At 43.1% G+C, this 15,946-nt stretch overlaps 2 protein-coding genes and 1 non-coding gene across 3 annotated transcripts in view; 1 reads left to right on the top strand and 2 right to left on the bottom strand.

The window, feature by feature from the left end:
- NBPF9 (NBPF member 9) overlaps nt 1–11,536 on the bottom strand; it is a 30,873-nt gene extending 19,337 nt beyond the window's left edge. Inside the window, exon 1 of the mRNA XM_008019324.3 lies at nt 11,344–11,536. The gene's annotated coding sequence lies outside the window, so the exon portion shown is untranslated. The remainder of the gene's footprint in view (nt 1–11,343) is intronic.
- LOC103247224 (uncharacterized) lies at nt 10,328–11,344 on the bottom strand. The gene has a single exon (XM_073008429.1). The coding sequence runs from the start codon at nt 11,275–11,277 to the stop codon at nt 10,942–10,944; it is 336 nt and encodes a 111-aa protein (XP_072864530.1). The 5' UTR covers nt 11,278–11,344; the 3' UTR covers nt 10,328–10,941.
- Nucleotides 11,474–11,547, top strand: TRNAN-GUU (transfer RNA asparagine (anticodon GUU)). Its single transcript has one exon. It is a non-coding gene; the product is annotated as a tRNA-Asn (tRNA).
- The last annotated feature ends 4,399 nt before the right edge of the window (nt 11,548–15,946 follow it).

Consider the following 15,946-nt stretch of genomic DNA (forward strand, 5'->3'; position numbering starts at 1 on the left):
ATTGGCCTGAGGATGTATTCTCAGACAGATCATGGTAAAAATCAAGGTAATGAGTCTGTGGTGGTTGGTGGTGATCAACAGCATTCCTGTGCAATGGGTTTTAGTGGGATAGAAACTGAGGTTTTAAAGATAGGCATAGATAGACAGAAGAGAAGTGATCCCCTGATGTACCTCTTCATTTCCTATGTATCAATTCCTCCTCGGCTTTGTGAGACTGAGATAGGGAGACTCTTATGGAATATCTGTCCTTTCCCTTCAGCTGCCTGACTTTCCTGGGCTACTGGCCTACACATGTGTAACCATGGTCACCTCCACATTCATGACAAACAGAAGGAAGCAGGACCAACAAACTGCATACCCTACATGCTAACCTGAAACTATAGTGCATGACAGTATTAGTTTGTGAGATATATCAGAAACTATATGATTTTAGTCCTTTTAAATTTATTAAGATTTATTTTAAGGGCTAGCATATACTCTATTCTATAGAACGTCCCATGTATACTTGAGAGGAAGTGTATTCTGTTTTTGTTGAGTGGAGTATTCTACAGATGTCTGGTAGGTTATGTTGTTTAAATCTTTTATTTCTTTATTGGTCTTCTTTGTAGTTACTCTATCCATTATTGAAAGTTGTGGTATTAAAGTCTCCATCTACTATTGTTAAATTGTCTATTTCTCCATTCAATTCTCTCAGTTTTTGCTTCCTGTGTTTTGAGGTTCTGTTAGATGTATATGTATTTATTGCACTCTCTTCCTGATTGATTAACCCTTGTATCATTACAAAATATCCTCATTGTCTTTGATAACTTTTTCGTCTTAAAGTATCTTGTTTATTTTTTCTGGTATTAGGATAGTTGTTACTGAAACGCCAGAGGTTTAAGTCTTGCTGCTCACTGCACAGAAAGCCAATCACTGAATCCAACTAGTATTGCCAGGGAAGAAGGCTTTCGTCAGGTACTGCAACTTAGGAGATGGGAGATCAGTCTCAAATCCATCTTCCTGACCAACGAAAAGTCGGGGTTTAGATAGCAGGGAAGAAATGTAACTACATGCAGAAAAACAGGAATTAGGGAGAGGTAAGAAAGAGGAATTGGTCAACAGGAAGCAGGTGACCACTTAGGCATTTATGATGGGGTGAGGGGTGTGACATCTTGTTGTGCAGATGTGGTATTCTGGTAAATTTCAGTTCTTTGCTACTATCTGGAAGGCCCATGGTTGGCTTCCTGAGAAAGGAACTCAGATAATACAAATGTAACTTTCTCAAATTTCAAGACTGAGAGGGTCAATTTCTATGTTTATTCAAAAGAAACCATAAACATCAGTTCCATGGGACAATTGGGTTGGGTTAAAAGTCACTTCAGCTTTCTTATGGTTGCTAATTACATAATTATGTTACATTGTATGGCAAAGGGATTTTGCAGAGACAATTACATTAACATTAAAATGGGGAGATAATCCAGGTTGACTAATATAATCACATGGGCCTTTAAAGTCTGGGTCTAGAGGTCAGAGGTCAGCGATCTAGCAAATCAGAGAGATCCAAAACATGTTAGTGATTCAATGAGGAAGAAACTCTTCATTGCTGACTTTGAAGATGGTGAGAGTCACAAATAAATAAAGTCCTCAGTCCAACAACTTCATAATTAGTGCTACCTGCAAATATGAGTTAACAATACTTTTAAATGCATTTACAATATGTGGTGAACAGATTCACATTGTCTCTGCCTACTCTTCTCTTTCGCTTTGTCCCTGCATGCTATGTCTGTCTGTCTAGATGGGGGGACACAAACACCAGGTCTTTGTGCAGCCTTCTCTCCTCTCCTGGAATGCTATGGCTCTCTAGAGCCAGATAGCACTGCTGAAGGTGGCTGAGTACAGGCAACTGATGGTGTTAGAGGCCATAGGCCCTTGATTAATCCAGGCTCTAACCTTCACTCACCTTAAAGTCCTAAGAGTCCTCCTTATAGCTTCCTATCAGATTCATACAGATTATTACCCACAAACCTTGCTCTTCCTCGGACCCCTAAGGCCAGGACTTCTAATATCTTCATCACGTTTGAGGTATCTAGTAAGTCTTCTTTCTGGAGTTTCAGTTACTTCATCCCCACTGCCGAGTGAAAACTTACCAGATGACCAGCCCAAAGCCTCATATGCAAATCAGGGCTAAACAGTGACTGGATGATATTTTGTCTAGATCAGCCATAGGTATTGTCAAATGTGACAAGAATATCATTTCTAAAAGTTCCACACTACAGAAACACACTAGAACTTACTTCCCACGTTAAAAGACAAGCTGGAAGAGTGGCTGTTACATCTCAGGCCAAGCATTAATCTTTCCAGGATTACAACTTGGCTCCAAAAGTTGCCAAGCTATTGCTTAGACAAATTATTTAATCTCTGTTATACCAAAATTATTGCCAGGTCCCCACAATTTGCACCTGGCTGCTATGCCTCTATGAAGACTGGAAATACCTATGAGTAAGAGTCCAAAATAAGCTTTCTAAATCAATTCAGACCTGTCTCACATACTTTTTAGTTTACAATTTATAACCATGAAGGAATTCTGAGTGGAGATGCCCTGACCTTTGGCAAAATTCTTATAGGTGCTTGGAACCAGCTTGAGCTATCTTTATTTCTCAAACCAATAGGACAATTTGCTGAGGCCTCAGAGATCCACCCCCTCCAGAGAATCCCTGATTTCCCCAAATTTGGTTGAGATCTGAGGTTTATTTTGCTGTACAACTCATTTTCTGGAGTTTTACTTGCTTCCAACAATGAAGGCAAGTTTTTCTCCTTCCACGATGATGGAGAGCAGGCAATTCCTTTCTGGAGTTTCAGTTCACTTCTGACAGGGAAGGAGAGTTTGATTTTTTCCTGCTTCTAGGATGGTACAGAGCAGTCTTCAGCCTGGGCCCCACTCCTATAAGTAACTGAATCTGTGTTTTGCCTTGGAAATTCTCCTAAATGACTAAAGTTAAGATTAACAAGCAACTGGTCATAATTTCTTCTTACCATTACAGTGCTCAGCAATCACATAAATTGTGTGATCATTACTTTTCTTAACTGTTTTGTTTGTTTGTTTCAGTTTTTGTTGTTGTTTCCTTCTTTTCCCCATTGGGTTTGACCCATTCTATCTGACTTGATCAAATCCAAAGGAAAGTTCCAAATTATGGGGACAAGGTCTCTGAATTGGATAAATCCCTGCAGAAAAATAAATAAATAAATAAAATGTAAAAAGAGGGAGAGCAAAAGGGGAAAAAAACAAAAACAAATCCAGCCATCAAGAAAATAAAGGTTTTGGCCAGGCGCAATGGCTCATGCCTGTAATCCCAGGACTTTGGGAAGCAAAGGCGGGCGGATCACGACGTCAGGAAATCGAGACCGTCCTGGCTAACATGGTGAAACCCCATCTCTACTAAAAATACACAAAAATTAACCAGGCGTGGTGGTGGGCACCTGTAGTCCCAGCTACTGCGGAGGCTTAGGCAGGAGGATGGCGTGAACCTGGGAGGTGGAGCTTGCAGTGAGCCAGGATCGCGACACTGCACTTCAGCCTGGGTGACAGAGCGAGACTCCTTCTCAAAAAGAAAAAAAAAAAGAAAAGAAAGGTTTTGACTACCTGAGGGGCTTTATTTATACAACAAGGCCACCTTTGCTGGCCAAACCAAACTAAAAGAACAATGGTTGTCACCTCACACCCAGGCTGCAGTTCAGTAGCTAAGGGTCTGCCCCTTTTTTCACTATGACAATCTGGGTTCGGTTCCTAAATCAATTTTTTCCAGTTTGATACTTGTGTTACTTTTGAACATTTTTTTCCAGGGAGCTTTCTTAGCAGGAACTTTGTTGGCTTTCACCCCAGCTGTTACAGAACAGCTTGACGGAATTCAAAATCCAGAAGGTCAGAGGGTATCCTGGGAAGATGGTGGAATGAGAAGCACCTGGAATCTAGACAACAACTGCACTGGCAGGATCTGTCTGATGTAAATATTTCAGAACTCTGGAGCCTACTGAAGGCTTGCAACTTCCAGAGGAAGGCCCAGATGGGAAATTGTAGGTAATTTCAGTCAATTTCATCCCTTAGCACAATAGCAGTTACCCAACACTACCTCCAAGGTAGGCAACTTGTGTTCCTACGGTAAGCTGCACACATCTTTCAGGATCCAGAATTGGCAAAAAAGGATGCTGTCTCCAAATATTGGGGGTTTGGGCTGAGTACAGTGGCTCATGACTGTAATCCTAGCACTTTGGGAGAACAAGGTGGGTGGATTACCTGAGGTCAGGAGTTCAAGACCAGCCTGGCCAACATGGTAAAACTCTGTTTCTACTAAAATTAGTAAGGTGTGGTTGCAGGCACCTGTAATCCCAGCTACTTAGGAGGCTGGGGTACAAGAATCACTTGACGAAGGAGGCGGAGGCTGCAGTGAGTTGAGATCACACCACTGCACTCCAGCCTGGGCAACAGAGCAAGACTCCATCTCAAAACACACACACACACACACACACACACACACACACACACACTGGGGCTCTATTCTCTAATGGCTGACTGCAGCACAGAGACAAAGAGGCTGGAAGCTACTGTTGTACCTACCCGCATTGTAGCAAGCTCTTCACCCTAAGCTGAAGCAACTTCCAGGAAGTTTAAAGGAGTGGTTCCCTTTTTTCACCCTCCCTCAATTTTTCTCTTTTTCCCCTTTTGGGAGCCAGATGTTAAAGGATAAAATATTCAAGAATAGCTGCATATACAGGTAAAATTAGGGAATGTACACACACCCAGGGAAAGGTTCAGGCTCAGAAAACATCTGTGAAGACCACAACTTTATACCTCAGGCTAATCCTTGGCATAGAGACAACCTACAATAATCAAAAAACAAAACAAAAAAATAACAAAGAAACAGCAAACCCTGAGGAAGGAGGAGAATCTAATTTCCAGAGTCAACCATACTAGTAGATTCAAATGTCCAGTTTTTAACAACAACAACAATAAAAATAAAAATAAAAAATGAACCAACAGAAACTCTTACTGAAAAATACCTGATAGTCAAGTTAAGATTAAGTCATGAGGGAATAAATGAAAAGAAAAATAATAAATAATTAAAGAGAAAAAATAAAAATTAAAAAAAAAATCTGCTGGAAGTTCTACTAGACAGACTTTAAAACAGCTGTCTTAAAGGTGCCCAAAGAACTAACTAAAGGAAGATGTAGCAGAAGACAAGAAAATGATGCATGAACAAAATGAAAATATAAATAAGGATAGAAAACCAAAAAAGAAAGAAAAAAGAAGTACTGGATGTGAAAAGTAAAATAAGTGAAACAAAAAATTTACTAGAGAGATTCAAAGTCAAATTTGAAGAAAGCTGAGCAGGCAGAAGAAACAATCAGTGAACCCGATGATAAGGCAATGGAAATCATCCAGTTTGAGGAACAGAAATAAAAAAAGATTGAAGAAAAGTGAGTAGAGCCTAAGTGACCATCAAGTGGACAACATATGCATTGTGGGATTTCTTTTTTGTTGTTGTTGTTTTTTTTGGGGGGGGGGGGTGAGGAGATGGAGTTTCGCTCTTGCTGCCCAGACTGGAATGCAATGGCACGATCTCAGCTCACCACAACCTCTGCCTCCTGGGTTCAAGCGGTTCTCCCACCCCAGCCTCTCGAGAAGCTGGGATTGTAGGCATGCACCACCATGCCTGGCTAATTTTGTATTTTTAGTAGAGGCGGAGTTTCTCCATGTTGGTCAGGCTGGTCTCAAACTCCTGACCTCAGGTGATCCTCCCACCTTGGCCTCCCAAAGTGCTGGGATTACAGGCATGAGCCACCACACTCAGCCTTACATTGTGGAATTTCTAAAGAAGAGGGAGAGAAGGTCAAGAGAGAATAGTTGAATAAATAATGGCTGAAAAGTTTCCAAATTTGATGAAAGGTGAATACAAACACAGTAGCCTAACAAACCCCAAGTAAGATAAAGAGACCTACACCAAAACACATTATAATCAAACTTTCGAAAGTCAAAAACAGAGAATCTTTAAATCGATAAGAGAAAAGCAACTGGTCATATGCCATAAATATTTAATAAGATTATCAACAGGTTTCTCATCAGAAACTTTGGAAGCTGGAAGGACAGGAAATCAAAAGCTGCCAACAGCCAGGAGCGGTGGCTCACATCTATAATCCCAACACTTTGGGAGGCTGAGGCGGGTGGATCACTTGAGGTCAGGTGCTCAAGACCAGCCTGGCCAACATGGCAAAACCCTGTCGCTACTAATACAAAAATTAGCCAGGCATGGCCCAGCTACTTGAGAGACTGAGGTAGGAGAATCACTCGAACCTGGGAGGCAGAGGTTGCAGTGAGCCGAGATCGCACCAGTGCACTCCAGCCTGGGTGATAAAGTGAGACTCCATCATAATAAACAAACAAACAAACAAAAGCTGCCCATGAAAAGGAAAAGGATCAATAAATGGGTATTCCAAAAAGTCAAAAGTCACACAAATATCAAGCCAAAATAAACTGGTTCCCTGACTGGAAATTGAACCCAGGCTATGGCAGCAAAAGCACAGAACTTTAAGTACTGAATTGCAAGGTAGAGCAGACTTTTCTGTGAATTCTGGAAGGGATCCAGAGCAGGCAGTTTGAGCCTATGAAGAATTTTAACTTTGTTTTGGGTCAAATTTTGTTCTTTCATTCAGTCAAGAGAATTTTTTTCCCTACACAACATAGATAATATTGTCAAGAGAATTTTTAAGACTAGCCATGGCACTAGTATGTGCCTTTCTTTTAATTTGTTCTTCCTATCAACTGTTTAAAATAAGAGATCTCTAAAATCTTTTTTTTTTTTAATTCAGGTGTCTAAGGGATCCATCTTCAGTCCACTGTCAACTAGAATTTCCAATGGTATAATTATTCCAAAAGCAATTCAACCAAATAGCCTCTTTATGGAAAGCCCAGGATGTCATTTTCCAAGTTAACTTCCTGGGAAGGTCATACAAGAGACAATCCCAATGATTGCCCTCCAAGAAAAAAGTTCAATGCAAGGAGTAGGCCACAGATGGTTAAGGATGATGTTTGCCTCCAGTAACCCACACATTTGTGGGGGCTTCCAGTCACAGACCTGTGAATCTGTGATACCAGGTAGGTCCTCTTGGGATTGAGCTTTCCTAGGACTAACCAGGCAACAAAAGTTGAGACGACAAAAGCCTTGAAGGGATGGGATTTCTTAAGACAAATCCAAAGAGCTTGACATTCCCAGCCATTTTCAGACAGGCCACCTACTATGACTGGAAAATTACCACCTCTTTCCAGATACCGAAAACCAAGAGAAAGTGCTCCCACTTGGTCACAAGTCAAGCTCTCAAGGACATCAAATAAGATGAGAAGGAACCTCAACCAGTATCCCCTTTTATGACAGAATAACACATAGAGACAAAGACAAAGGAACAGACAATTTCTGGGAAGAAAGGGATTAAACAATTTGAATTGGTACCACAAAGTACCAAAAAGCACACCAGAGTCACTACACCCAAGACTAGTCACACAAATCCTTTTCTCCCATTAATCAAGATTCTGGAGAGGGAAAAGAAAGAAACAGTGATTTTTACTATCCACTTGAACAGATTCCACACAGAGAAGGAGGCCGGGAGCCTGGCTGGTAAAAAAATTCTTACCCTTATGACAGCTGATCAGATCCTGGGTTCTTCACTGCAGCTTCCAGAAGAGCAGAGCTTTGCTATCCTGCTTACAGCTCCAAAACTGTAGAGGTCAACGGAAACCCCCTCTTAACCCTCTGAAGTTTCACTCCAAAATCAAGTCACAAAAGGCAGATTAATTGGAGAAAAGGCATAAAATGTACTAACATGTACATGGGGAGAGTCACAGAGTGATTACCCTACCCTACCCACAATGGGATGCAGAAGCTTATATACCATCTCAAGGTAACAGAATGAATGAGAGCTCAAAGCATGGCCAAAACCAGGTACCATCGGAGTCAGAGGTATATCCATTTATTGTGGGAAAGACAGGTTATGGGAGGGAGAGAAGAGGAGGCTTGGCTAGCAAAGTTGGTCTTAATATGTAAATGAAACCTTACGGGTAGCAGCTCTCAGAAAGAATAAACCCTAAAAGTTTATTTCAGACCTTTACAGGTGTCAGACTTGCAGTGCATCTTTCCTAGATCTGGGCAAAGAAAGACTTGGCTGCATCAATGCAGATTCCCTACAGACGCAAATCTCCCCAACAAAAGACAACTTTGCAGGGCTACTTCTGCAGCTGGCTCTCTGAACAGACATCTTAAAATATGTCAAAGAAATATATTTTGGGGTAAAATATTTTTAATTCCTTGACGTCTACATCCTGATGCACCTGCCGTTTCAACACACCATTGTTGGTGGCAACTCCATTCTTCCCTACACTCAAGCCAAAAAAACAGATTCTCCTTGAGGCTAGTCTTTTTCTCACAGCACACATACAATTTGTCAGAAAAATTCTGTTTCCTGGTTGGTTAATTACAGACTTTGATCTGCCTAATCTTTCTCTTTCTTGGTCTCTGAATTTTGGCAAAGGAGTCTCCTGATACAGGCGGGATCGATTCCAATGAGGAGTCTCAAAACCATCAGACATTTAAGAGCCTTAATCTCTGGGTCGGGGTTTGGGCCACCCTTGAACCTTTCCTTTGGGCCTACCCGTCAAAATCAGCCTGGCCAGGCCTGTCTTCAAGGCGCAGGGGCAGGGCCAGGTCCTCCCGATGCTTCTTGAAGCTTCTCCTGCTAGGTTGGCAGCCAACCTCCCCTTCCCTGTGACCTGCAGAGAAGCTCCAGGGGGCATTTATTCAATTTGCTAGGAGCCCACCAGGCACAGGTGCGAGGTGACCCTGTGGTTCCCACCGCACCGGCCGCCCTCCTTGGTCCTCTGGCTGTCTCTGGCGGGCAGTAACGTTCGGGGTGAGCGTGGGTGAAGATACCCAGTCAGGGAAGGACCGGTAGGGAAGGGCACTAGCCCCTTAGGTCCTTTGCAGTAGGGATCCGAAAAAGGTCTTGAAGAAATAGAACGGGAGAGGTGGAAGTAGATCAAAGGGAAAGAAATCCTAGGAGATTTCCTATCTGAAGGCACCACGAAAAGAAAGGCCGCCTCCTCTAGGCCGGGTCCTCACCTCACTGGTGAACCGAGTTCCAGTCTCCGTTGGAGACCAAATCAGTTGACTTTGGCTTGACTCCTAGTGAAGAAGCCACGCTTTGTCCTCCCCTGTTTAGCTCTTGATCCTGAAGGACTTGATTGTCTCTCTCAGGCTTTCCATGGATTCCAGGGATGCAACTGAGAAGTTTGTTTTTAATGCACTCACTTGAAGTAAGAATAATTTCAAGTATTTTTGCAAAGAAAAATGTTTCCTTTTGCACTGAAGACATTCAGATGTGAGGAAAATCACTCGGCTGGGGAAAACAAATGCTGTTGAGAATGTCTCACAAACATAAATTACACGTCAGCAGGTAGGTTTGACCCTCAGGATGGGCACATTTTAAGCGCACTGTTGGTGGAATTTAAGATGAATCTAGGACATTCATGATTAATATTTTTAGTTTTTTAGGAAAATTTAATATTTTAATTTAAATACACATTCTGAAAATTATATAATCAGCACAAGAAACCGGTTGTATGCCATTTTTACAAACACAGGAAAGAAAGATACTATAATGCCAATGCTTCATTAATGGCAACATTTTTAAAGTACCTTGAGAAAAAAGTTAACCTAGAATTCTATGCAAAAATAAAATTTCAAAACTGTGAAATAAGGACAGTGAAAAACATACAAAAGCTAAAAGAATTCACCAACCCACACTACAAGAAATCTTAAGAGTCCTCCAGGCAGAAGCAAAAGGATACCAGATAAAATGTGGGCCCATACAAAGAAACCAATATTGGAAATGGCATTTAGAAAGCATGTACTATACGTTTTCTTATAATTTAAATCTTTTAAAAATATTTGACATAATAAATAAAAGTAATAATAATGAATCACAAAGCTTATAATGCATAAAGTAAAAATATATAACGCTAGGATAAAGGCCAGAAAAGGAGGTATAATGACACTTGAAAGCAGACTGTGGTAAATTAAAGATGTATCCCAGAAACACTAAAGCAGCCACTGAAATAAGAAAAGGGTTATAGCTAATAAAGCAACAAAAGAAAGAAAACGGAATGAAGTAAAAACTATGTAAACACTATCCTGGAACAACTGCTCTCCAGGCCTCCACCCTATAGAAATATACCAGTGGGCAATGAGAAGTGTACAAGAATGATGCCTGCAGCACTATTTGTAATCATAAAATAATGGAACCAACATAATTTTAAAGATATATGAAAGGGGTTTTATTTATTTAGCAAACAGACTATTGAACAAACAAACAATGGAAGCAAGTCCTTTGCCAAAAAGAACACAGAGGGTCATGATGATGCTACTCCTCCAAGGATTTCAGGGTTCCCAGACGCCTAGTTTTCTGTCTAGTTCTGGAAGATGTTATTCTTGGGGAGCAATAGGTCCTAGTGGTTGGGGCTCTTTCAGGTTCTCTCTCCATTTCCCCATTCTGCTACAATAAATAAACAAACTAAAACAATTCTCACTTCCAGAAGATCCCGCCTGTGCCTCTGCACGAGCCTTTCAGGAGGTCTGGAGGTCTGGTCCGCCGCTCCCAGGCTTCTTTCCCAGCTTTTGCTTTTCCCCTTCCCCCGCTCCTGCCCTACAGCCCCAGGTCCAGACCACCGCCCAGCTGAGTCCCCGCGGCTCCACCGCGCAGAAGATGAACCGGAGGGCCTGCCAGTTGCTCGCCCCGCGGGGCGCCGAGAAATCAACGCTTTGTAAAAAGAAGTTCCCCATGGAAAAAATCTCTTGATTTCCACTCTTAGGGCTCGTCAAAGGACTAAAAGCTAAAGGCGACGATGGATTCATTCGGCAAGTCCTAGTCGGGCGCCCTGGTGAGTGCCAGACCCTGCTCCCTGCGAGGGGACCGACGAGCGACCCTCGCCACCATCCCTGCCCTGGTGGAGCCGCCGTGCGGGACACAGGATCCGAAGATGGCAGCGGCAGCTCCGCAGCGGCCCCGAAAGCGACTGGGCGGGGTGGGCACAGGCTCCCTCACTGGGTGAAGGCGGCGCAGAGAACGGGAAGAACCATCCCGGGAGCCCACCCGGCGTTCAGCTTCCCTTGGGACCCCAGGCGGCTCGGGCTGGGTCGCCGACCGGGGAGTTTCTGGGGGCTTCTGAAGCAGGAGAGGGGCAGGGCAGGCGAAGGCCATTCGGCTCTCCGTCTGGCTCCAAAATCTCCTAACGCGCAGGTGTCCAACGTGACCAGAGCGACTCACCGCTCTAATCTCTCTGGTTTTCCAAGGCCTTGCTCAGTCGTCCTGCCCGGCGGGCCCTGAGAATAGAAGGGAAGGAGGAAGTTTAGTGAGTGCGCCCTTCCTGTATCGCCTAGTAAGTTCGAAAGCACTTGTCTCTGTGGCGCAATCGGTTAGCGCGTTCGGCTGTTAACCGAAAGGTTGGTGGTTCGAGCCCACCCAGGGACGCTTACTGCAACGTTTAAAGCATGCGCGCATTGTCAATCACTAGACAAACAGGGAAGATTTTATCTTCCCGGAGTACCAAACCACTAATTTATGACTGATACATGTCAAGGACCAGCCCACCTCCCGGACCAGATTCTTAACAGGTATCTCCTGAAATGGCAGGTTTACACCTGTGTAACTCAAGAATCCTGAAACAGAGACCTAGGAACCCACTTGTGGTGTGATAAAATTCTAATTCAGTCCGTTATATGCTTAAACAAGTAATTTACGTGCCTCCATTTTTTCATATTTTAGTAATAGGAGTCCAGTAGTATCCCCAGGATGTGCCTGGACTTACTGATTGTTCTATCAATAATGTGACCAGTGGAATCAGTCATGATCATAGTGATCCTCTCCATCATTTTTGAAAACAGTATTTTTCCTCAGTTTGTGCATGATTTATTTAACCCTTTTCAAAATGTTTTTGTTAACCAGGCATGGTGGCATGCACCTGTAATCTCAGCTACTCAGGAGGCTGAGGCAGGAGAATTATTTGAACTTGGAAGGTGGAGGCTGCAGTGAGCTGAGATCGCTACACACCAGCCTGAGCAACAGAGTGTGACTCCATCTCAAAACAAAACAAAAAAAAAAATGTTTTTGAGATGAGGTTGGTTTCATGGTTTTAGGATTACAAAGAATGCTGCAGCCACCATTCTTGTACACATATCTTTGGTCATTGTGGAAATGTCTACACGGCAGATATTTCTATAGTGTAGAGAACTGGATGCGCCATTGCTACATTATAGTGTTTATATAACGCTTCTAATTTGAGTACATTCTGCAAATGTATCTTTCACGGGAGCAATACCAAATAATATTCCAATATGAATATTTACAAGAGGAAAAATGTGCAGATGTGCAACTGAGTTTCGTGCTTCTCCATGGGGCCCATGTTCATAAAATGGTGGCATTAGCTATCTGAGAGTGGAGTTTGTGGCCCTCTGACGTCAAAAGCTGAAGCAGAAGACATGAAAACCCTCACTGCACATTCTCTGTAGTCTGGCCAGAATCATTCCTAGATCAGTAGTCTCTTATCAGGAGGGAATGCTGCTTGCTTGCTTTGTCAAAACCACAAAAGGAAGGGAAAGTGTCAGGCTGCTGGTTGATAACAATAGTGAAGCAAGTCTTTCAAAAGGGTTGGTTTGTTAACCCTTAGGGAAAAAAAATCCTAATTCTTACCAAATGGTGCCGTGCAGTTCCAGGCTCTTGGTGTCCCAAACAAAGAACTGTGCATGACACACACAAAGCAGCAAAGCAAAGCAAAAGTTTATTAAGCACAGTAACACTCTCAGAGTGGAGAGAGTGGGCTGACCTCTGGGAGATGAGATCAGTATTAGTTTGGTGTACTTTGGGTCTTTTCATGTGTGGTTTTTATTCTTCTCTTCACAAGGATGCCTACTCTTCAGCCAGTGTTTGCCTTTAGATTGTTAGGTGGGTTGCTTAGTTACTTTGGCCCTTGTGTGCTTGCACATTGCCTCCATCCCATAATTTTAAGTACATGCATGATATGTAGTCCATATACATGAGTTTTAATGAGCTGATTATCATATGGAGTCAGGTTAAGGATACTTTTTTTCTCGAATGCACATGTCTATCTCTGAGGAGCTGCCCCTTTACTGCTTTGGATATTGCCAGCAATGGGGATCCTTGCTGGGTTTTTTTGTGTTTTTTTTGTTTTTTTTGTTTGTTTGTTTTTTTGGGTTTTTTTTGAGACAGAGTCTGGAGTGCAGTAGTGCAATCTCGGCTCGCTGCAACCTCCGCCTCCCGGGTTCAAGCGATGCTCCTGTCTCAGCCCCCTGAGTAGCTGGGAGTACAGGAGTGCACCACCACACACAGCTAACTTTTTGTATTTTTGGTAGAGACCAGGTATCTCCATGTTGGCCAGGCTGGTCTCAAACTTCTGACCTCAGGCGATCTGCCCGCCTTGGCCTCCCGAAATGCTGGGATTACAGGCGTGAGCCACCGCACCCAGGCGTGCTTACTTTTTTTAATCTTACTTTTTGTTTTGGCTACTCAACTTCTGCCTTTTATTTTCCTTCTTGCTCTCCCACCCCATCACCTTGCTTCTGTTTCTGCTTTTACTAATTCTGCCTTTTATCCAACTTCCAATTCCCTCTGCTGTTCTGCCTATAATGGCAGTTAGTGAGGGAGGGGTTTTAAGGGGGCATGTCCGACATCCTATCCTGTCACAGCCAGAAACAGCTTTCAAGGCTTCTCTGAGGTCCTGTCAGCCAAGAGGGAGTCCATTCAGTTGGTTGTAGGGCCTAGGGCTTATTTTTATTTCTCAATCCTGACAAGCGAAGGCTGGATTAATGCAGATTTTCTGCAGGTGTAAATTTCCCCTATAAAAGACAGTTTTGCAGAGTTACTTCTGTTTGCTGGCTCTCTGACAGCCATCTTAAAATATGCCAAAGACACATATTCTGGGGTAAAATATTTTGATTTTTTCATCTATCTACAGCTTCACCATGCTGACAGCCTCCAGTCCACCCAGCATACCTGAAGTCTTTCTTTTTAAAAACCTTTCCCAGCCTTCTGACTGCCTTCAAGTCTCTACCAAAACACAAGTAACAGTGGCTGACTCCCTCCTATAGCAAGCTCAGAATAAATAGCTTTTGCTTTTTTTCATTTGGTTGGTCTTCATTTATTTGCAGAAGCTTCAATGTAGAGTTGACAAGGACTCCATCTTTAACCAAACCTTAGTGCTTTCCTCTGAGCCCTTTTCTCTATTGGTTTCTGAAAGTCCAGTTTCAGAAAATAATACTGTTGAGTCTAGCTTAGCAAAAGTCCTCCCAACCACCTTTGATAGCTAATCAAGTTCCTCTTAGTAATTTTCCATCCACTGACTTTCTTATCTTGCAATTGGCTATAATCTTCAACTCTTCCTGCTGTATTTGAGGTGGAGCTCAGCTCTCTGCTGGTCTCTCTTGCCTACTGTAGTACATACAATCCATCTCATGTTTTTAACAAGTGTCCAGGGTAGTCCCTCTAAAACTACTTTTGCAAAATTCTGACAATAAGAGAAAGCTGACATGGCTGACTCCATCTTGGTTCTAGCCTCACAGGCTGGCTGTCTTTGCTCATTCCTGTGCAATTTCTCCCAAGCTCTCTTTGGGAAAAATTGAGTTTATAGTTTAAATAAGAGGTCCCCAACCCCCAGGGTCACAAGACAGGTACTGGTCCATGGCCTGTTAGGAACCCAGCCAAACAGCAGGAGGTGAGCTGCAGGCTTTCAAGCATTACCCCCTGAGCTCCGCCTCTTGTCAGATCAGCATAGGCTTTAGATTCTCATGGGAGCTCAGACCCTATTGGGAACTGAGCATGTGAGGGATCCAGACTGCGCCCTCCTTATGAGACTGTAACTAATGCCTGATGACCTGAGGTGCAACAGTTTCATCCAGAAACCATCCACCACCCCCTTCCATGGAAAAATTGTCTTCCATGAAACCAGTCCCTGGTGCCAAAAAGGTTGGGGACAGCCAAAAATGTTGGTTTAAATGATAACCTTCCCCAAAACTAAATTACCCCTGTAAAACTAATGAAAGGCCACCAAGTTAGGAGGATGAAAGGGGCGTGAATTCTGCTAAGATGTATGCCTCATTAAATAGTTACCAGTCATTATTCCAGAGGTCACAAGATTTGCAGCTTCCCCAATTACTGCTGTGAAGAACATCACTACTGTAGAACCCAAGATTGGCCTCTTGAGATTTCTTTTCACGCTTTTGCATTTCTGACTACTGGATGGCACCATTTGGCCCGAAAATCAACCAGTCCCTTAGCCCCCACCCAGAAGCTGACTCAATGCAGGAGGGCCAGTTTCCACTTCCCTGTGATTTCATCCCTAACGATCCGCACTGCCCAAACCCTAGCCCCCCCACCAAACTATCTTTGAAAAACCCCATACCTCCAAGCCTTCAGTGAGATTGATTTGAGTAATAACTCTGTCTCCCACAGGTTGTGGCTGGCCTGTGTCAATGAAACTCTTTACTGCAATGCCATGGTCTCCATGAATTGATTTTGTGTGTACAGTAGGCAGGAAGAACCCATCAGGCGGTTACATCTGCAGGATGGTGCCAATTCTTTCCACAAAGGCTGGTCAGATACCCAGAAAGTATTTCTCCACTACTACCTGGACAATGTGTCTCCCTGTCAGTCTCCAGGGAATAGGGCCTGGATCAAGTATTTAGTATTCAGCAGTTGCTACACTGTCACCTAATCCCTCATTTTCAATATTTTGCCATGCCTTCCAGTGGCCTAACTGGCCACCATGCCACAGGATCTTTACTTTATGGTCTCCAAGGAGAACTCTCCACTGGATGTTTTGTGATTTGAGCAATGGAATAGAATCCGATACTGGTGG

The sequence above is a fragment of the Chlorocebus sabaeus genome, chromosome 20, assembly GCF_047675955.1.
Source record: "Chlorocebus sabaeus isolate Y175 chromosome 20, mChlSab1.0.hap1, whole genome shotgun sequence".
NCBI classification, from domain to species: Eukaryota; Metazoa; Chordata; class Mammalia; order Primates; family Cercopithecidae; genus Chlorocebus; species Chlorocebus sabaeus.

Bases quoted from the DNA above. Each gene is read 5' to 3' on its own strand.
- LOC103247224 (XM_073008429.1), bottom strand. From the start codon at position 11,277: ATGGCCTTCGCCTGCCCTGCCCCTCTCCTGCTTCAGAAGCCCCCAGAA.